Source organism: Lolium perenne, chromosome 5, assembly GCF_019359855.2.
Source record: "Lolium perenne isolate Kyuss_39 chromosome 5, Kyuss_2.0, whole genome shotgun sequence".
NCBI lineage: Eukaryota > Viridiplantae > Streptophyta > Magnoliopsida > Poales > Poaceae > Lolium > Lolium perenne.
Window position 1 is genome coordinate 247,894,440 of NC_067248.2, and position 22,329 is coordinate 247,916,768.

The 22,329-nt window shown below is 48.6% G+C and overlaps 3 protein-coding genes across 3 annotated transcripts; 2 read left to right on the forward strand and 1 right to left on the reverse strand.

Moving 5' to 3' along the window:
• Positions 1–13,583: 13,583 nt before the first annotated feature.
• On the forward strand, positions 13,584–15,462 carry LOC127302579 (uncharacterized). The gene is made up of 2 exons (XM_051333065.2): positions 13,584–13,626; positions 13,895–15,462. Exon 2 carries the CDS (start codon positions 13,912–13,914, stop codon positions 15,220–15,222), a length of 1,311 nt encoding a protein of 436 aa, XP_051189025.1. The 5' UTR covers positions 13,584–13,626; positions 13,895–13,911; the 3' UTR covers positions 15,223–15,462.
• Positions 15,463–16,711: 1,249 nt separating this feature from the next.
• On the reverse strand, positions 16,712–17,911 carry LOC139831797 (putative F-box protein At5g52610). The gene has a single exon (XM_071821130.1). The coding sequence runs from the start codon at positions 17,909–17,911 to the stop codon at positions 16,712–16,714; it is 1,200 nt and encodes a 399-aa protein (XP_071677231.1).
• A 2,479-nt stretch (positions 17,912–20,390) lies between these two features.
• LOC127304280 (putative F-box protein At1g31000) lies at positions 20,391–21,668 on the forward strand. Its single transcript, XM_051334970.1, has one exon. It carries the CDS (start codon positions 20,391–20,393, stop codon positions 21,666–21,668), a length of 1,278 nt encoding a protein of 425 aa, XP_051190930.1.
• The last annotated feature ends 661 nt before the right edge of the window (positions 21,669–22,329 follow it).

Below are 22,329 nucleotides of genomic sequence, written 5' to 3' on the forward strand. Positions count from 1 at the left end.
GCCGCTCTTCCTCTCGCTCTTCTCTCTTTTTCTCGACCCTAACCCTAACACTCGGCGCTCCTCCTCTCGCTCTTCTCTCTTTTTCTCGACCCTAACCCTAACACTCGGCGCTCTTCCTCTCGCTCTTCTCTCTATTGATGCATAAAAGGGAAAGCTTCAAAGTTACCCATTGAAAACTTGATTTTTTCTCCGCCTAAAATTTTAAAATATGATTAATAATCAAAATCCCTATTTGAAATTTGAACTTCATCAAAATTGGAAAGTAACTGTGTCATTGTGTCATTCTTTCTATGCAAAATTGGAAACAAAATTCGAATGCCTGGCTCTCCTTCACGGCCGGCCCGGCGCCCTGGCACACCCTCACCGCCGTCGGCTGCTCTGGCACACGGCGCACACCGCGGGCGCCGCGCTCACGGCCATCTTCCAGGGCCGCCATCGGGCCGGACTTGTACTGCCTCGCCTCCAAGGCCGACAAATAGAACACTTTGCTCTGTTTCCCTACATCTCTTATGCACTAAGGCAAGAAGTGACAATATTTACAGCCGAGAGAGCCCGAGAAGTTGGCTCCGGGGTTGACACGATTCTGGTCTCCCTGCACAACGCCGCCCGACCTTTCCCCGTAGCGCCACTGTGCGCCTGCAGCGCCGCAGGCCGCAGCCTTTCCCTTTGTCCCCTCGCCGCTCTCGGAATTCTTGGGACAAAAGTAAAACGGACCCAAGCGAAAGAAAACTACAGACGTGGCTCGGTCACCCAGCGTTCATCATTACCGCAATCTGCAGGCTAGTACTCCGTATATCAATATGATCAGCCGATTCAAAATGTTCTCCATTGAACGATGAGAATCAAATTCATGCCTTTCCTTGTTTCAAAAATAATCAAATCATGCCATTTCGGATGATCAGTGCAAGCACATGGTCGATCACAATTCACAAACAAGGAGTGCAGTGACACTGCTTCAACGCTCCTATACCACAACAGCGGTCAGCGGAATCGAAATAAACATCAATTCCATGCTTCCAAAAATGGGCAGAGGAAGTTTACGATCGATGGGAACAAAACAAGGATTATAATGACACTGTTCAGCTGGTGAATGCAACAACGATTTGCCATACTACTAAGTAGTAACTGCATGCTGAATACTGCAGAAGCTTGGCACTGATACAAGCAAAGGATATCACAAATTGAGACAAGCATCATAAGGAGTCGCGTTACACGATCTACTTGAAGCAAATGACAAACACCAACACATGTAGCAGGAATGGAACAAAATCTAATGGACCCGTATCTACAATTAGCGCTTGGTACCACGGCAATTCTTCACCAACTGAGCTCCAGAAAGAACAAACGACGATCAATCGAGATCCACGGGTACAAAAGCACACTCCCAGCTAATGCTAACCTCCGATTAATCAAGAAACACTCGCGGTCACAGCTCCCCAAACAGATCACGCGGACGCCAACGCAAAACGGGAAAGAAGCTCGGCCGGTCGATCTCGAGCGAGTCACCGGGGAGCGCGGAGAGGAGGTTCAGGTTGAGGTGGTGGTGGTGGGCCTGCGCCACCGGCACGTACGCCGCCTGCGCCTCCAGCGGCGAGAAGCCCCACACGTCTGCCGCGGCGCCGCCCGAGAACGCCGCCGCGTCGTGCTCCTGCTCTGCTCCTGCTCGCGCGGCCGCTTGCCGAGGAGCTCCTGCATCGACCACGCGCCGCGCGCTCACCACCTCACCCCTGCCGTCGAACACCTTGCCGTCGAACACCTTGCGGGCGGCGATGAGGGGTGGCGGAAAAAGAGGAGAGGGCCGGGGAGGTACTGCGGGCGGCGGCGGCTGCGTCGGCGGTGGCGGCTGCGTCTGCGGCGGCGGCTTCGTCGGCGGCGGCGTGGGTGCGTCGGCGGCGTGGGTGCGTCGGCGTCGTCGACGGCGTCGGGGCTCTGCTTCGTCGCGCGGGGGAAAGAAGAAGATTTGGGGATTTCGTCGCGCGCGGCTAAGGTTAAACGAGGGCGATGGGCCTTTAGTACCGGTTGGTACCACCAACCGGTACGAAAGACCTTCGTACGGTTGGTGGTACCAACCGGTACTAAAGGGTTTTTTTTTGTTTTCTTTTTTCTTTTACTGTTTTCTTTTCTTTTGCTGTTTCTTTTTTCTTTTACTGTTTTCTTCTTTCTTTTCTGTTTCTTTTTCCTTTTATTTTGTGTTTCTTTTCTTTTCTTCTCATTTTCTATTTCTTTTCATTTTCTATTTCTTTTCTTTTCATTTTCTATTTCTTTTCATTTTCTATTTCTTTTCTTTTCATTTTCGTTCCCCTTTCTTTTGTGTTTCTTTTCTTTTATATTTCTTTTCTATTTATTTTGTTTTCTGTTTCTTCTTTCTTTTCTTTTATGTTTTTTTTCTTTTCTATTTATTTTTTCTATTGCTTTTGTTTTTCTTTTCTATTTCTTTTCTATTTCTTTTCTCTATTCTATTTCTTTTCTTTACTCTCGCCACGACGCCGTCCGCACAGGAAACTTTCCCGCCCCGACGTCGCGCGGGAAACTTTCCGGCCACGACGCCGCGCGGGAAAAGAAAGGGCGGGAATGAAATTTTATTACGATTGAACTCGAATTAAAAGTACATAGCTTAACTGAAAATTAAAGATACATGACCAAATTCTACTGGGGAGTCATTCAGTCATACTCTGCCTAGCCTGTAGTACTCGCCACCGTAGTCGTCGTAGTCGCCGTCATCATCGTCGGCGGCATCGGGGTCGCGGTACTCGAACGTCGGCGGGTGAGCACGCGTGGGCTGGGACTGAGGGTAGCGCAGGCGGGGGCCACGGTAGGCCATGACGCCCTGGAGAGTCCGGCCGCGCCACCACAGCCGACGGCCGGCCTCGTTGAAGTTCGGAGGAGGCGGGCCGCCCTCCTCGTGCTCGGCAGCGCCCTCTCACGCCGATTGATGAAGAAGCTTTCCCAAGTCGGGCTGTAGTCGGGATGCCACCGGGGATTCCTCCGCTGCCCGGCGTGAGCTCGAAGTAGTAGTGGTTCGTGATGGCCATCTCGCGCGCCACACCTAGAGGGACTGGAGGGACCGGTACGCCTCCGACGCTTAGCAACCAGCCGGTCGGGACGCGGTAGCCCGGCGGGCAGGGGTAGTTCGAGGCGCAAAGCGCCTCCGCCTCCCGGGGGGTTAGAGATGCGATGGAAGCCATGGGAGAGAATGATGAGGTTTGCAGATATGAGTCTAGATGTGATATGTAAATGGTGGCCAAGCCTACATATATATAGTGAAAAAATGGCGGGAAGACAGAGGCGGGAACCGGTGGAAAGCGCGGGAAGAAAATAGGCGGGAAGACAGATCGAGGCAAACCTTTAGTACCGGTTGGTGGGTGCAACCGGTACTAAAGCTGTCGGCGGGATAAGGACGCCCTGCTCGATGAGATAAAGTATGTAGCGCACGACGCCTGTCGGTGGGATAAGGACGCGTGGGTAACCTTTAGTACCGGTTGGTGGGTGCAACCGGTACTAAAGCTGTCGGCAGGATAAGGACGCGTGGGTAACCTTTAGTACCGGTTGGTGGGTGCAACCGGTACTAAAGCTGTCGGCAGGATAAGGACGCCCTGCTCGATGAGATAAAGTATGTAGCGCACGACGCTCTGTCGGTGGGATAAGGACGCGTGGGTAACCTTTAGTACCGGTTCGTGTCTACAACCGGTACTAAAGCTGTCGGCAGGATAAGGACGCCCGCCTATAAAAGGAGCATCGATACACCATGGGAAGCAGCTCAACAAGCCAACATGGATGGAGAGTTTCATCACCATGGATGGAGGAAAGGGTTGGGAAATCTCCGTGGCGGAACTTGTCGAAGATGCCCTTGGTGCACACGCCCTATGGCATCTTCGGAAGTTCCGCCTCGGAAAAATTTACCTGCAAGCCCGTGGAAGACTCCATCTCCTCTAACAAATGTTGGGGAAAGGGTTGGGAAATCTCCGTGGCGGAACTTGTCGAAGATGCCCTTGGTGCACACGCCCTATGGCATCTTCGGAAGTTCCGCCTCGGAATTTTTTCTGCAAGCCCGTGGAAGACTCCATCTCCTCTAACAATGTTGCGGAAAGGGTTGGGAAATCTCCGTGGCGGAACTTCTCGAATATGCCCTTGGTGCACATGCCCTATATATGGCATATTCGGAAGTTCCGCCTCGGAATTTTTTTCCTGCAAGCCCGTGGAAGACTCCATCTCCTCTAACAATGTTGCGGAAAGGGTTGGGAAATCTCCCGTGGCGGAACATCTCGAATATTCCCGTGGTGCACAAGCCCGATATATTGCATATTAGGAAGTTCCGCCACGGAAAAATTTACCAGCAAGCCCCCGTGTCTTAAAAAGTAAAAAAAGCCAACCAACACCATTTTTAATATCTTACATACAGTAACATCATTACACAAAAGTGATTTCCATATTGAGATACACAAGTTATGATCCCTATATGTAGCTAGCTAGTCTTCTGAGTTTTCTTCGCTCGTTTCCCTTTCTTCTTACTGCGACGCAACCATGGACAATCTTCATTGTTTAAGATGATGCTTGGGTCAATTTTTACCTTGAAGGGTGGAATATCGTCAAACTTATTATAATCTTCTGACATGTCTGTCTTGTCCTCTACTCCCACGATGTTTCTTTTTCCTGAAAGAACTATGTGCCGCTTTGGCTCATCGTATGATGTGTCCTCTTGCCTTTCTTTCCTTTTTTTCGGTTTGCTAGACATATCCTTCACATAAAAAACCTGAGCCACTTCACTGGCTAGGACGAATGGTTCGGTGTCGTACCCAAGATTCTTGAAATCCACTGTAGTCATTCCGTACTGCGGGTCTACTCGTACCCCGTCTTTCAGGTTGAACCATTTACACCGGAACAAAGGGACCTTGAAATTAGGTCCATAGTCAAGTTCCCATATCTCCTCTATGTACCCATAATATGTGACCTTGTTCCCATTGCCATCTTACGCATCAAAGCGGACACCACTTGTTTTGGTTGGTGCTCTTTTTGTCTTGGGCGAAAGTGTAAAATGTGTTCCCATTAATCTCGTACCCTTGAAAAGTCGATATAGTAGAAGATGGTTGCTTGGCCAACAAGTACAGCTGCTCGTCATCGGTGACATTCATGAGACGTGTTTGCAACCAACCGCCGAAAGTCTTCATGTGTTCTCCATCAATCCAATCTTCACGTTGCTCCGGGTATTTAGAGCGTAAGATCTCCTTGTGTTCCTCTTTGTACGGAGCCACCAAGATGGAATTAAGTAGAACCGTGTAGTGTGCTTGAGTGAAAGAATGTCCGTCCATACACGTTGCTGATTTCTTTCCTAGCGTGCCTTTTCCACGCAGTCTCCCCTCATAGCGCGATTCAGGAACACCGATCGGCTTAAGGTCAGGAATAAAGTCAACACAAAACTCAATGACCTCCTCTGTTCCATAGCCCTTGGAGATGCTTCCTTCTGGCCTAGCACGGTTATGAACGTACTTCTTTAAGACTCCCATGAATCTCTCAAAGGGGAACATGTTGTGTAGAAATACAGGACCGAGAACGCCAATCTCTTCGACCAGGTGAACTAGGAGATGTGTCATAATATTGAAGAAGGATGGTGGGAACACCAACTCGAAGCTGACTAGACATTGGACCACATCCTTCTGTAAATTTTGTAGAGTAAGTGGATTGATCACCTTATGAGAAATTGCATTGAGGAACGCACATAGCTTCACAATGGGTCCTCGAACATTTTCCGGCGAGAAGCCCCCTCAATGCAACCGGAAGTAATTGTGTCATAATCACGTGGCAGTCATGAGACTTTAGGTTTTGAAACTTTTTCTCCGACATGTTTATTATTCCCTTTATATTCGACGAGAAGCGACGGGACCTTGATGCTACTCAGGACTTCAAAAGATCTCCTTCTCCTCTTTGGTAAGAGCATAGCTGGCGGGACCTTGATACTTCTCTGGATTCAGGTTGTTTCCTTCGTGGATACTTTGCTGGTCCTGCCGTGCATCCGGTGTATCTTTTGTCTTCCCATACACGCCCAAGAAGTTTAGCAGGTTCACGCAAAGATTTTTCGTCACGTGCATCACGTCGATTGCAGAGTGAACCTCTAAGAATTTCCAGTAGGGTAGCTCCCAAAATATCGACTTCTTCTTCCACATGGGTACGTGTCCGTCAACATCATGCGGAGCAGATTGTCCGCCGGGACCCTTTCCAAAGATCACTTCTAAATCCTTGACCATATCATATATAACTTCCCCATTAGGGCGGGTAGGCTTGGTTCGGTTATCTGCCTCACCTCCGAAATGCTTTCCTCTCTTTCTTACGTGATGTTGTTTTGGAAGAAATCGACGATGCCCCAGGTACACATTCTTGTTTCCCAAATAAATACTATCAGTCTCACCTAAACAGTGTGTGCATGCATTGTATCCCTTGTTTGACTGCCCTGAAATGTTACCAAGAGCAGGCCAATCATTGATGGTTACAAATAACAACGCTCGTAGGTTAAATTCCTTTTGTTCGTGCTCATCCCACACAGGTACACCTTCGTCACGCCACAACTCTAAAAGTTCTTCAACCAATGGCCTCAGGTACACATCAATGTCGTTGCCGGGTTGCTTCGGGCCCCTGGATGAGCACCGGCATCATAATGAACTTCCGCTTCATGCACAACCAAGGAGGAAGGTTATAGATACATAGAGTCAACGGCCAGGTGCTATGACTGAGCTCTGCTCCCGAAAGGATTAAAGCCATCTGTACTTAGACCAAATCTTAAGTTCCTTGCGTCATCTGAAAATGACTTGAACTCACTGTCGATTTTTCTCCACTGCGACCCGTCAGCGGGGTGTCTCGGCATCACATCTTTCTTACGGTCCTCTTTGTGCCATCGCAACAACTTGGCATGCTCTTTGTTCTGGAACAAACGTTTCAACCGTGGTATTATAGGAGCATACCACATCACCTTCGCAGGAACCCTCTTCACGGGGGTGGACTCACCCTCAACATCGCCGGGGTCATCTCGCTTGATCTTATACCTCAATGCACTACATACCGGGCATGCATTCAAATTCTCGTACTCCCGCGGTAGAGGATGCGATCATTGATGCATGCATGTATCTTTTGCACCTCTAATCCTAGAGGGCAGACAACCTTCTTTGCTTCGTACGTGCTAGAGGGCAACACGTTCTCCCAGGAAGCATCTTCTTTATTATTTTCAGCAACTTTTCAAATCCCTTGTCGAAGTACCATTCTCTGCCTTCCACCGCAGCAATTCCAGCGTGGTACCCAGCTTTTTACGACCATTTTCGCAATTTGGGTACAACAGTTTGTTGTGATCCTCTAACATTTTCTCCAACTTCAACCTCTCCTTTTCATTTCCGCAGTTCATCTTCGCATCAAGAATGGCCCGACCCAAATCGTCATCCGGGTCATCAAAAATCGGCTCATCGAAAATGAGCTCTTCTTCAACTTCATCTTCCCCCATTCTACTACCACCGTCTTAGGTGAATAAGCTGGGATAGTTGTCACTATCCTCTTCTTCTTCGTTGTCTTCCAATATAACTCCTCTTTCTCCGTGCTTGGTCCAACAATTATAGCTGGGCATGAAACCATTCTCCAGAGGTGGACGTGAAGGGTCTTCGAGGTAGAGTAATCCTTCATATTCTTACAGGAACTACATGGACAATACATGAAACCATTCGACCGCTGTTTGCCTCAGCCACGTTGAGAAAATAATGCATGCCGGTAATGAACTCGGGATGGCACCGGTCACCGTACATCCATTGTCGACTCATCTGCATTTTATATGTATATCAAAAATCATTAAGTACACAACATCATGGATATATGAGTGACCAACTTAATTAATATTCAAGTTCATCACATAAAACTAATTGTTTTTATAAAAAAGAAGAGGGGCTCACCGAGGTGGTACCGTGCCGGCTAGGGGACGACGCTGGCGATCGGCATGTAAGGACGGGGATGATACTAATTAAAACCTACAAAACATACCATAATTTCAGCTCAAATTGCATATAAAAAAATAAAATCACTAACTTAGGCATTTCACCGAACACCTTGCTTGCACTAGAAAAATAGTACGAGTTAAAACTACCAAAGAAATGTGCGAAATTAGGAACGCCGGAAGAAAGGATGATATTGCTAACCCTTGGATAGATGTATGCCCTTAATCTTGTTAAAATGGTGGAGACAAAATAGAGATTTGTTGGAGTGTGAGAGGTGCAAAGAAATTTTGTGTGAGAGGAAGAAGAGAAAAATGAGATGAAGCAGCAGCCAGGGACGGGCTGGCGACCAGTGATATAGGGGGCACCCTTTGGTACCGGTTCGTGTTACGAACCGGTACCAAAGGTCCTGCCCGGGCCCCACGACGCGTCCGAATTTTGGCCGAAGACCTTTCGTACCGGTTCCTAACACGAACCGGTACGAAAGCCCCTCACGAACCGGTACCAGAGCCCCTCGCCCGCCTGAACCTCCAAACCGGTGCAGATGACCCCATTGGTACCGGTTCGTAAGGGAACCGGTACCAATGGCTTAGATGGATGTGAGGTTTTCTACTAGTGATTGGGACGATTGGCCAAGAAACCAAGGTGGAGGAGCCAATCGTGTGGTACAAGTTCGTTCTAGTTCACCGTCGCCACCAAGAAGGAAACAACAAGTCGCCGGCCACTCGTTCTTACCAGGTTGATGTACCCATAATAGAAGCATACGAAAACCGCTTTTTATGCGCTTTTGCCTATACCCCGACGCTGTCTCTGGCTTCTGCGCGCTCTACTTATTAGGCATGTGTAACCTCTAGTAACATTTTCACCTAGGAGTATTTTATTTGATGAGTTCCACATGTTTTAAAGCACACTCCATCATTTTGATTGACGTTTTAATTTTTCTTTTTAACTTTTGGAAGCGCCGTGAGCAAGCATGACAATTCATTTTCTACATATGTACTTTCATTGAGACTGTGTTTATCCCATTAATTCATTCATTTCTAGAATCCCGCAAATACACCCTCGACAATTAATGGGAGACGGAAATCCGCTAATTAGGGCATGCAAATTTATCTGTGTACTGTATTAGTTATATTTTTATGCAAAATAGTACCATATTAGAAGCTTATTCTCGTCGTTACCAATAATTTGATTTGATTCACATTTTTATTTGGTTACTTACAACATATACACAAAATGTGCGAAGTATGTTCTAACCAAAATTATGACTTAGAAACATAATTTGATTGTGATATTTTTAAATGAATATATTGGAAATAAGTTCATAAGTCTACAAGAATGTTACATATGTTTTTCTAAAAAAAAAATACAATTTGGAATACAAAATGCTCACCCTTCATTGTTATCGCCCAAAAACTTACATGACTTTTTAAAGTAACATCCGCTCGAGAGCAAAATTGGTGCACATGAGTACGAGTGCTCCTGGTTTTTTAAATATTTGAAAATTGTATTTCTATGTTTCACAAATCATAAAATTTATTCCATGAATACATACACATGTCCTGAATACTCGTGAGAAGTTTCATTGAAACCATGTTGTATTTTGAGATACATTAAAAAAACAAATTTATGGCTATGTATAGAGAATTAGAGATAGTTTTTGTCAGACATTTGTCTTTTTATATAGTTCATAATATAACATATTTTCCTCCTTAATTTTTACTGTACCTTTAGAATATTTCTATCTATCTGCGTATTTAAGCTTAGATTTTTTCAAATCATAAAAGTATGTTTTTTTCAGAAATCGGGATCACTGATGCTCATGTGCCAACGGAACTTTTAACATCCGCTTACTCAAATATAGAAGTTCATTTAGTAAAAAAAAACACTTGCATTTGAAAATAAATGTCCACGCTTTTAAAAGAGAAGTTTATGTTACAGAGATTAAAAAAATTAACTTATTGATGATAAATATTTTAAAGAATATTTATTCAAATTTAATTAAATGAAACAAAAGGACTAGAAAATATAAAAGGAAAAAAACGCATAAAGAAACTATAGGATAAGATTACCGTGTAGTGGGCCGGGCCCATGGCCTTTGTGGGGATGACCTTTGCCGCTTGTGGGGAGGGGTTTCCAAGCTAATTCCCCGAAATAAACGGCCATAGAATTGGCTTGGAGGTTTTTTTTTTTTTTTTTTTTTTTGCGACTCAAAACCATTTCATTCATTAATCACCAGCCTTACAATCATTCAGCAAACATTCAGCTAATCACCAGCTTGGAGGTTGGGACGGATACCAGATCAGCACAACGATGGCAAGCCGTGACAATGTTGTTGTCAAATCGTAAGCTAATAAGTAAACGAGATATGTGGTGAACCTGATACCGACTGGGATTCAGGCTTGCTGGGATTACAACTCCGACTGGAATCCGATCACAGGCTCGCCACCGCGACGCATACATATTCCCAGCAATGCAGGCACTCCATCGGTTCAGGGCAGTTTGGCACGATGGTTCCTCCGCCTTCGAAGAAGCAGAAAACGGCCGCCGATGCGGACGCCGCCAATTTCTCGTCCCTACCGCGAGACGTCCTCGGCAGCATCCTGCTCCGCTTTCCGGCGAGCGACGTCCGCCGCTTCCGTCGCGTCTGCAGGGACTGGCGCGACGCCATCTCCGATCCGGTGTTCATCGCCGGTGGGGTGGGGCCCCCCTGGCACCCCTCTGGCCTTTCTCCGGTGCTCTAGAAGCTTCGCGTATTTCTAAGACTTTCGGTGTTGATTTCGTCCGATTCCGAAAATATTTCCTTACTAGGATTTCTGAAACCAAAAACAGCAGAAAACAGCAACTGGCCCTTCGGCATCTCGTCAATAGGTTAGTTCCGGAAAACGCATAAATATGACATAAAGTGTGCATAAAACATGTAGATATCATCAACAATGTGGCATGGAACATAAGAAATTATCGATACGTCGGAGACGTATCAACGGCCGTCGCAGGGAAGCCGACACGACCTGTGTAGCTCCGCGTCTCAGCTTAGTGCATCGTCCTTTTCTTTTTTGAAACTTAGAGCATCTCCAGCCGCGTCTCCCAAAGCGTCCCCAAACCGCGCCGGATTGAGCGTTTGGGGGACGTGTTTTGTTCGTGCCACGTTTGGGGGACGTCGCTCCCCAACCGCGTCCCCCAAACACCTCCCCCAAACATTTAAAATACTTTTTTTTGGCATTTTTATTTCAATTTCCACAAACTAATACATAATTGGAACGTGGTTTACACGAAGACACGGTTTGGAACATGGTTTTCCACAAACTAATACATAGTTTGAACCATGGTGGACACAAATATAAAATTTTGCTAAAAAACTAAACCTAACTAGGCCGTGCATCGAAGATTTCCTGTGTTCGCTGCTAAGAAAGAACACTCGAGGGCACACCCAGTCACCCAAACTGGAAAATCCAGCGGGGGGATGGTGCCCTTGTTGGTTCTACCGATGAGGCGAACATCCAGAAACTTTTGTGCACGTATTCGCTGCGAAGAAACAACACTCTTCATCATCAGTCGTCCTCCTCGTCGGTGCTGTCGCCGTGGTAGTCCCGGCGGCAGCGCGTCTCGTCGAAGACCTTGATGCTCATGTCCCTGTCGCCGAAGTAGGAGAACAGGAGGATGAAGCCGGCTTCGAGGCTGTGGTGCCGCGCAAACTTCTCCCAGCCGATGTTGAAGTACATCTTGCCGTGCGCGTCGTAGATCACGTCGACGATCCACCGGTAGTATCACGTAGTCGGCGAAGGAGTCCGGCAGCCTCTGGATGCCGCGCGGGTCGCCCTTGAGGACGAGGACGAACTCGAACAGCACGTCCGGCTCCACGTCCATCTCCGACGATGAAGCCGACGGCGTGGGAGGCGATAGCGAGCGTTCAGCTCTGCCGCGGCCACGACCACAACCACGGCCGCGAGGTCGGCCTCCGCCTCTACCAGACATAGCGTCGAGTCTTGTTGAGATGGTGGCGGCTAGGGTTTGGGAGAGAGTCGCTAGGGTTTGTGTGTGAGAGGGACGATGAGATGCGGCCCTTTTATAGGCCGGAGGGAGGCGGAGGAGCGGTGGCGCTCATTAACGCCGGCACGTAGAGCTAGGCGCGATGGGACGCGTCGCTGCGCCTCTGCGGGAACTGCACCGTCGCTGCGCACCAATAACTTTCGTCGCGAGGTAGGCGACGGTTAGGTTAAAATTTATTGTGCCACTGACGGGTCGGCCCCGCTACTCCCCACCTCGCTTTTCGGTATATCCGGCGTCCCCGGAGCGTCCCCTGTGGGATGGGGATGGGCTCGGGGCGTCGGACAGCGTATCAGGGCGCGCCGGACAAAATTCGGGTTTGGGGGACGCAGCTGGAACGTTTTTTTGGTCCGACGCGTCCCAAATTACTTTGGGGGACACGGCTGGAGATGCTCTTAGTGCATCGGCCAGACTCTCGGACGCGGAGAGAGGAGCGCACAAGGAACCAACAATCAGAAAAGGTATTCGACCATTTTAATGACTGTATGTGCTTAACCATTGCAACAAGTAGTTACGTACACTAGTAGCTAGTTCCAGTTCTAATTCATCGATCACTGAGGCATTTTGTAGTTAAAAAAACTGTTCTTGTACGTATATTTATAAATGAAGACACTCTGAAGAGTTTAAAAATACTTTGCACAGCAAATTTGCATGAAGTTTGAGTAACCAAATTCATGTGGTTGAACCTGCCGCAATTCATGTTGTTCTGATCATTACAAGTGAATTTAAGATCTAGTGTGAGAAGAACTACGTGTGCACCAAACTAATTGAAGTACTAAATTTTAATAAGTCAAACATCTTTTATTTTGAACTAGTGTAAAGAAACTTCAAATGTACATAGTACAAAAATAATTATGTGTGAAGTGTGATGAAACTAATTTTGTCTTGTAGATGGTGATATATTTAAAAGTTTGACTTCCAACAAAATTATTGATTTCGAAGGGAGTGTGTATTTTATATAAATATTGGCTTTCCATTGCGATATTGAAATGGACGAGAGTACTGGTGGGCAGGAATTCATAATATCCGTCCAACAGACCAACAACTATCCAGCCCACCTAGCCCAACATCGAACCCCCACCTACCGCAAACGCGACCCCCAACCCCAAGGCCACAACCCTAAACTTTCTCAGCCTCGGTCGACTGCAAACCCCCGCCGGCCGCCGCCGCTAGCGATCTCCTCCCTCCCGCTAGACGCAGAGAGATCCACAAGGCCACACCCCATCTGCTTCCTCCCCTGAAGATCCTCCCGGTCCTCCCCTGTCTCGCGAGACCAGGCATCGCCGCGAAAGCCGCTCGTCCTCACCGGCAGCGGCTCTGCTCGCGTACTGCCGATCTGCCACGACCCTGCGACCACCTTCCGACGCCGCTCCTCCCCCCACAAGCCGCGCCAGGATTGAGCGCCTCAGGGCTGGCGACGGCGACCCGTGTCCGGATGAACCACTCGCCGATCTGATGGCTGTAAGATCTACTTTCCCCCTTCGCTTTCTTTTTTATTTCTTTATTTATGTGGTTTGCTGAATTGTTAACGTATATGAAATATTGATCCTGTTGTGTTATTGGTTTTGCAGAGAGTGGTATCCTGTCTTGCTATTGGTTTTGCACACAGATTTAATTAATTGTACATCTCTTGATGATTTTGCACACACATTTCCCAAAAAGAATTTAAATTGTTCAGTTTAGGCAGTGAACTTTATGCCTATGTTGAACTAAGGGTCCAACCAAACAGAGAACTCTACGATTTTTATCAGCAGAACACTGCACATATCTTAAAGTGGTACAGCCTTGCTTTTTCTTTTCTTCTGACACATTAAATTAAATGTCAAAACCCTGAATTAGCAAATTTCTGTAAGCATGTATCATCTTAATTAGGCACTCCCTTGGTTCAGGTTGGCAGTTTGGCACGATGCTTCCTCCGCGTTCAAAGAAGCAAAAATTGGCCGCCGATGCGGACGCGGACGACACCGCCGACTTCGCTTCCCTACCGCGAGACGTCCTCGGCAGCATCCTGCTCCGCTTCCCGGCGAGCGACGTCCGCCGCTTCCGTCGCGTCTGCAGGGACTGGCGCGACGCCATCTCCGATCCGGTGTTCATCGCCGAGCACATGCTCCACGGCCCGCGCGCGCCCACCCACACCGTCGTCTTCTACCCGGGACGAGTCAAAGGCGCTGCTGGCCAAGAGCCGCTCAGCGGCGGCGGGTTCCTCTTCGACGAGCAGTGGAGGCTCACGGCCAGGTTCGCTGTCGACGGGTCGGTGGACATGATCGGCACGTGCAAGGGCCTGCTCTGCTTCCGCGACAAACTCCAAGGCGAAGGCGTCATCTGTGTCGTTGAACCCTTCGCCGAACCCTTCGCCGGCAACTCCATCGTCCTGCCGCTGCCGCCTCGGGGAGACCCAGCGACGTGCAGCGCTCGCGCCTACTGCTTCGGCTTCGACGCTGCTACTACGAGGCGATTCAAGATCGTACACGTCGACTTCGACGCCGCTGCCAACACCGTGACCGACATCCAAGACCAAGAGCTGCAGGTGTTCACGGTCGGAGTGGACACGCACTGGAGGACCGTGCCCTTCTCCTGCGCGGTGCACGGCCTGTCCTACGACTTCCCGGCGTGCGGCGACGGAGCCGTGTACTGGCACAGCAAGGCGGTGGCAGACGGGGCCATCATGAACGTGCGCTTCGATCTGGTCACCGAGAACATCACATCGGTCCGGGGCCAGGTCGATGCCCGGAGGCCGGAGGGGCCAATATCTTGCCGCCCCGCGCACTGGTTGCCGCGGCAATGCGTCATGGGGATCAAGTGGTTCGGAGAGTGGGAAGACGGCTGCTGGCCGTGCAATGTCACCGCCGTGCCGCACGCCGTGTACGGGCGGCACCTCCCAGGCCCGCACACCCTGCAGCGGGGGCGCCTGCTGCTGCAGGAGGAGGATGGAGCTCTGCGCGCCCAAGAGATTAAAGGGAGCAGCATGAGTGATCTCTACGTGTGGTTCAACTTCGGACCGAAGCAACTGATTGAGATAGGCATCAAGGAAGAGGATCCTGCCGAGAGAAACCAGTTTGTCCCAGTTCGGGGTCGGCACTGGCCGAGCAAGTTCGAGGTAGGACGACTCCCGCACGAACAGTGCGATCTAAGCACGTTTGCATATATCCCAACGGTGTCACCTACTCCCTTTGCAATGTACCTAGGCACACCTCTTCAAGATCTGTGCAAACTCTAATGCACCAAACTACACGGTCCAACAAATATCCCCTGGATCCATCCGATACAACTATTGTGAGAGGTACTATCTGGGGTTTTCAATTCAGAACTAGCGTGTGTAATTTAATTAGCACTTAGTAATGATATTTTGGGTGTTTGTGATGGTAAATATCACACATATAGAAGTTTGATTGATGTAGCCAACACAGAATCCTGTGTGCACATTTTGGAGCAAGATGCCTCTGATGGTTGATGCTAATCTTCGTGTGTGTTTTATCTTGCAATCCTAAGCTTACTCTACCCTGTATATGAGAAGTTCTAATTTGGTAGCTTCACTAATGTTTCAATAAATTATTATCTAGCTGATATGTTTCAATATAAGCCCTTTGCTTATTAGTGAACAAAGAAAAATTCCTGCTAGAAATTCCTACCGCTTTCAAACCCCATTGTTCTAAAATTGGGTTCAAATAAAAGGTCCATTTAGTCAAGCTCTTCTTCTTTCTGTCAGAAGATTTCCTAATAATGTTAAAATCTCCTCCTACCAAAAAATGTAGGTTATTTCTTCCTACCACATATTTTATCCATATGAATCATTCTGGTCATATATTAGCCAGTAGTACAAATATTTACATCATATTTTTCTTCTTTAACTCCCATGACAATTCCACCAGAAGCCCCTATGGCGGGTTCCCAACACGAAATAAATTTAGTTCTACCAGTCAAGCCATCTAGCCAACTATCCAGCAAATAACTCTTTTTATTTCTTGAATGCGGACAAAATATAGTTTAAATCCATGGAGATTTTCCCTAATGAAATCTCCTTTTCTTTCTCACCTAATCCTCTAGCATTGAAAAATAAACCCGACATAAAATCATGTATGTAATCTAGTTCTACACTTAGGCTTCACACTTAACGGCACAGGGGAAGTCCTTTGTGGAGAACTGCATACATAAATGATGAAGCATGCCATCCATGATGGAAAACATGATTCTATGCATTCGGTAGCTTCTTTGAAGCGACATTCCTGCCGAAAAACATGGCACATCCGCAAGATTGAATGGAGAATGTACCCTCCGCTTGAAAAACTTGACAGGATTTTTACTTAGTCATGTATGGGAACAACATACATAGGTTATAGAAATTATTGCATGGGTGAAAAAAGTCATTTCATGAATCATGACTGCATTGACGTTCAAATCAAGTGATTTGGATGAAAACATGTTGCATAGGTACATTAAAATATTGCATAAGCACAAAATTTTCTGCGCACACACACTATTGTTGCAATAAACTTAATAGTTCTTTTCAAGTTAGTTTGGCAAACAAATTTGTCATCAGAAAGCTGTTAAGTGTGTGTCTTTTGCCGTGCTGCTCAACAGTAGCAGCAGTATGTATTTGCAATAGTCATGGTTGCTAAGCATTACATAATCTTGCTCTGCAATTACATGATACAAGTACTGCGTCAGAACAATGAACCATTGATTTTTGCCTAAATTGTGTGTAACCCTCAAAGGTTACCGAAGTAGTGTGCTAAGGGAGCAGGAGACACCGGCGGGGCGTAGCCAAACGTCCTTACTCTAGCTTTCTTGTGTGGGACTCGCGTTTCTATGGCTGACGGCTCCTGGTTAAACAAGATGGGGACGAACAACCTGCAGCCATTCATCAGGTCAGTGTTCTTGGCCAGCTCATCATCATCATACTCCTCCCCCTCTTCCTTGTTGCCCTTCTTCAATAGTAGCTTCCCCGAGCCTAGATCATGACCGTCCGGCTCAATCGGGTGAGCGTACAGGCCACCGTCCACATAGTCCTGCAATAGCAGGTGCCCCCGTTGTAGGGTTTGTGACTCGATCGGCATACGCCAGTGTGGTAGCTTCAAAGTGTACTTGTACACCAAGCAGTTGCCTTCTCGGACGAACAATGCTTTCAGCACCCCCAGCCACGTATCGGCCGTCAGGAATGCCCATGCGTCTGAATGAATTAGGCCGACTTGCTGTTGCTGGCTCCTCTGAATAAAGTGCGTTGTGAACTCTTCAGTGGCGAGATCGAAGCGAGCGAACTTGCGCAGCCCGTCCGTCTCTGTCACGCACCAGTACACTGCCCCGCCGGCGCACACGGGTCTGCCGCAGGAGTTGCCGGGCTTTACGCCGGCGACCTGCAAGCTCCTCCACTCTTCGCCACCCCCGACCGTGTACACGTGAAGCAGCACTTTCTTCCCGGCAATGTACAAACCCTCGCCCTGGTGAATTATCTTGTATCGCCTCGTGTTGGTGTCGAAGCCGAAGCAGTATGCGTCGACCTCGCGTCGCCTCGCCGTCGGAGGCAGGGGCAGCGCGAACGACTCGCCGGTGAAGGGATCCGCGACGGTGATGGTGCTCTGGCCGACATCTAGGAAGCAGAGCAGGCCGTTGCAGGTGCCTATCATGTTCTCAGACTCGCCGGCAGCGAACGTCGCCGTGTGTCGCCAGTGCTCGTCGAAGAGGAACCCACGGCCGGTGTGCTGCTTGGAGGAGGAGACGTACACGATGGTGTGGTTTGGGGCGCGTGGTCCTTGGACCTGGTGCGCTTCTATGAAAATTGGATTCGTGATGATGTCGCGCCACTCCTTGCAGACGCGACGGAAGCGGCGGAGGTCGCTGGCCGGGAGGCGCAGCATGATGCTGGCAAGGATGTCTCCCGAGAGGCGCGCGGCAATTGCATCCACTGCCATCGCGTAGCTCCAACGTGAATTATAGTAGTGTTCTTATTATTGTTAAAACTTAAATGGTTGTCGTCCTATGAGGCTGCAATTGGATCTAGATAGTACTTTCTAAACTTGCTACAATAAAGCGCCGATTCCGATTATAATTCCTACTACTGGAAACCGCCTCTCTCATAAGATCGTGACGGAATCGCATACATATTACCAAGAAATAACCATGGAAGGAGCAGGCGAGCACTCGGACGGTTCAGGTTGGCTTGATGCTTCCTCGGGTCTCCAAGACGCAGAAAACGGCCGCCGATGCCGATGCCGCCAGCATCGCGCAGCTCCCGCCAGACGTCCTCACCGTCATCCTCCTCTGCCTCTCGGCCAGCGACCTCCGCCGCTGCCGCCGCGTATGCAAGGAGTGGCGGGACATCATCTCCGATCCGAGCTTCATCGACGCGCACCAGGTCCACGGGCCGCGCGCACCGACCCACACCATCGTGTTCTATCCCGGAACCAGACCGGCCGACGGTGCCCACGAGTCGCTCAACGGTGGCGGCTTCCTCTTCGACGAGCAATGGAGAGTCACGGCCAGGTGCACTGTCGATCAGTCCGCGGAGATGATTGGCACGTGCACGGGCTTGCTCTGCTTCCGCGTCTCTGCGCACGGCGTCATCAAGGTCGTGGAGCCATTCACCGGCGAGTCGATCTCCCTGCCTCTGCCGCCGACGGCCAACGCGAAAATGTGCAGCATCGCGGCATACTGCTTCGGGTTCGACCTCGCGACGAGGCGATACAAGATTGTTCACGGTGCTTTCGAAGGGAAGGTTAACTACGATGGGTACTTCTTTCGTCCGAGCACAAGACTGAGCATGGTGCAGCAAGAGCTGCAGGTGCTGACAGTCGGGGCGGACACGGATTGGAGGACGGTGCGCATCCGCGGTGAGCGGCACGGCGTGCTGTACGGCGCGCCGGCGTGCGACGACGGAGCCGCCGTTTACTGGTACGCGGTGCATCGCTCGACGGAGCACCACGGGGACGTGTACAGGAACGTGCGCTTCGATCTGGCGACGGAGAAGGTCACTTCCAGATTTCGCCGGCTCGTCGATGGCGTCATATCCTGCGAGTATTCCCCCAAGTTGTACCTGCTGCACATGATCGGAATCAGGTGGTTTGGCGAGGTGAACTTGGAGGACGGATGCAGCTGGTGGAAACACGTCGACGCCGTGCCGCACGAGGTCTACTGCGTCACGCACTCCACTGGGCAATGCCTATGGGGGCGGCGCGCCCTGCAACGGGGGCACCTGCTGCTTCGGCAGCAAAAGGAAGGGGATCTTCACGCTCATGCCATCTTAAAGAGCAGCGAGTCGACTCTCGATATTGACTACCAGTCGAAACGGGATTCAAAGCCGTCGATTGAGATTGGCTGCGAGGAGGAGGACCTCACGGACACGGAGAAGTACCGGTTCTTTCCCGTTCGCCGTTTCTGCCAGGATTCTAGTGAGGTTGATCTTCCCGTAACAGTACGACTCCCGCCTCAACGGCAAGCTATTACCACGTTTGCCTATGTCCCAACGGTGTCTCCAGCTCCTTTTGCGCTATACTTGGGCACGTCAGTTGTCAATCAAAGAAAATTTGAGCCATAATTTCTGTAGACATTATAAAAGTTTGACAAGCTATGCAGGTTTTGGCCAAATTCAGCGCAAAGTTTATATAACAAAAAAAAAATGTACAAGAACTATAAAAATTCAACCGATATTTCCCGATCAATTCGGGAAATTTTGAGCGAATATGCCCATCCATTTAAATGTTTAGAATTATGTTATAAGATATGGCTATCTAAAAAATTAGAGTATTTGAATAACATTTGTATAAATTTCAGAAAAACTCAAACCATACTCCTTGTCTATCCCGTATATTTTGGACCTAGTTTGCATAGACATTTTAATATTCTAAAAGTTTTTAAATATAAAATTAGGTTAAATTTGGCTCAACACGGCCACATCTGTCTTCAACTCCTAGGGCAACCACATGCGTCCGTCTATGGTTCGGTGGAACCTCTTGAGTCGCGCGAGCGGAGGCGACCCAGGAGGAAAACTCTTCCTGGTCGTGTCCTTTCATATTACCATTTTTTTTTGTTATTCTCCCGTTTAAGTTAGCATGAATTTTAAAAAACAATTCATGCTAAAGTATTATTGTTTCCGTTCTATAATTTGAGAAAAAAATCATGTGTTTGTTTTCGATTAATAATCATTGTAAGAAAACTTTCAAACCCTTAATGAATAGGTGTTCTTATATATATATAACAGGGTTTGTTCATGTACTTCGTAACTAAATAACTAATCAATAAGTTTTTTACAAGTATACATAGAACTTACCATAGACTCCATAGTCCAGGTGATTTACAACAACTCTGACGACAAACCGTCCCAGACGGCTCTACTCGTCTTCATATAGCCCCACAGCCATCAAATTCCCAGGTAGACACGAACCAGCCAAGCACATGTCTCAGATTGACGCAATTCCAATGCCTGTGCTCGCGTCCAATAACCAGGTCACGGCCGCCGATGCCAAAGCTGCCGCAGCCGTGTTTGGGTCGCGAGACATCATCGCCAGCATCCTGGTCCGCCTCCCGGTGAGCGTCCTCCGCCGCTTCCGCATCGTCTGCAAACAATGGCGAGACATAATCTCCGATCCAACCTTCATCAAGGCGCACATGGTACACCGATCACACGCCCCGACCCACACGGTCGTGTTCGTACCCTCTTCCAAGGGTTGCGCCGGCAGCGGGTTCCTCTTCGACGAGCTCTGGCGGCTCACGGCAAGGTTCGCCGTCGGCGCATCCGAGGCCATGATAGGGACGTGCAATGGCCTTCTCTGCTTCCACGACAGACTCCAGAAGATCATCAGGGTCGTGGAACCATTCACCGGCGAGGCGACCAACCTGCCGCTGCCCACAGATTCGTCATGGAGCAACGTGGCTAGTTCGTATTGCTTCGGATTCGACGCCACGGCAGGGCAATACAAGATCATTCATAAACACATTGCCCATGATCATGCCAATATCGGCAGCTATACTATGTCTGTAAAGCTGTTCACAATCGGACAGGACAAGGACTGGAGGACCGTGAACACTGCCTACCTCTCCTTCAGCTCTACCTCCTTCATCGACCTGGCGTGCAACAGCAGAGCCGTGTACTGGAGTTACATGGAACATCACCACAAGATTCCTATTTACTTACGCCTTGATCTAGCGACGGAGGAGATCACATCGGTTGAGTGCCCTGTTGTCAACAAACGACCGATATTTTGCCATCATCCGGCGTGGAAAAACGGTCATCCGTGCATCATCGGAATAAGGTGGTTGACCGATGAGTCAGAGAACGGCTGCTGGCCCGGTGATATGGATGCCATGGCACACAATGTCGATGCTGTTATGACCCTGCCCCACGGGATGCGCATCCCAAGGCAGCATGCGCTACAACGGGGGCACCTTCTGCTACTGGACAAGAACGGGGCTCTGTACGCTCACAAGATCGTGAGAAGGAGTATTCAGGGTCTCGACATCGGGTCCGAACAACTGCTGATCGGGATTGGCGTGGAGGAGGAGCCGGCCAAGAGCTCATCCAGTGGCCAGTTCGTTGCGGTTCAAGGTAGCCAATCGTCAGGAGCAACGCAGGTGGCCACTTATTCGGGTACAATGGATATTAGCACGTTTGCCTACGTCCCGACAGTATGTTCAGCTCCCCTGGCGCTCTATTTTAGCAGAACTATGCAGTAGATGCTTATATTTCACGTGCTGAGAAGTAGCACAATCTTAAGCACCATTGGTCGATCATATATCATGAATTCTTATTTTCTATCTAAATATATTTTACTCTTGTGCTTTAATTATTGGGTCGTGCTACGCGTCGGGCGACTGGTCGGGGGGAATCGGTCGTCCCGTCTGCCGTTGGATCAGACCACCACGTCCGTTGGATCCTTCTTTCCTGAAACGGCGCTTTCATATGCCAGAAAACGTGGCTTTCCTTGCCAGCAATGTACTAGCGAAGGTGGACCTAGGCGGACGGGTTTGCTCACCTTATTTTGCTCTCACAGCACATAGAATAGTCCGATCTTTCGCGAAGAAAAAGAATAGTAGTATCGGTTGAAAAAATTGTAGCATTGCAACAAAAAAAAAGCACAACAAATGGCCACTAATTCCCAAAATAAAATACTACTAACATTATAATTTCTCCCGTGGAATTCACTTTACAACAATTACAAAAAATGTTTACAACAATAATCAACAATGAATCCAACAAAAGAAACCAACAATTTTCCAATCAGATCACACCCCCCACCCCGCGTGAGAAATCACTTTACAACAAATTACAGTGACATTTTCTACAATAATTAACAAGGAAAACAACAAAATAATTTAAATATGTAAACATTAGGAA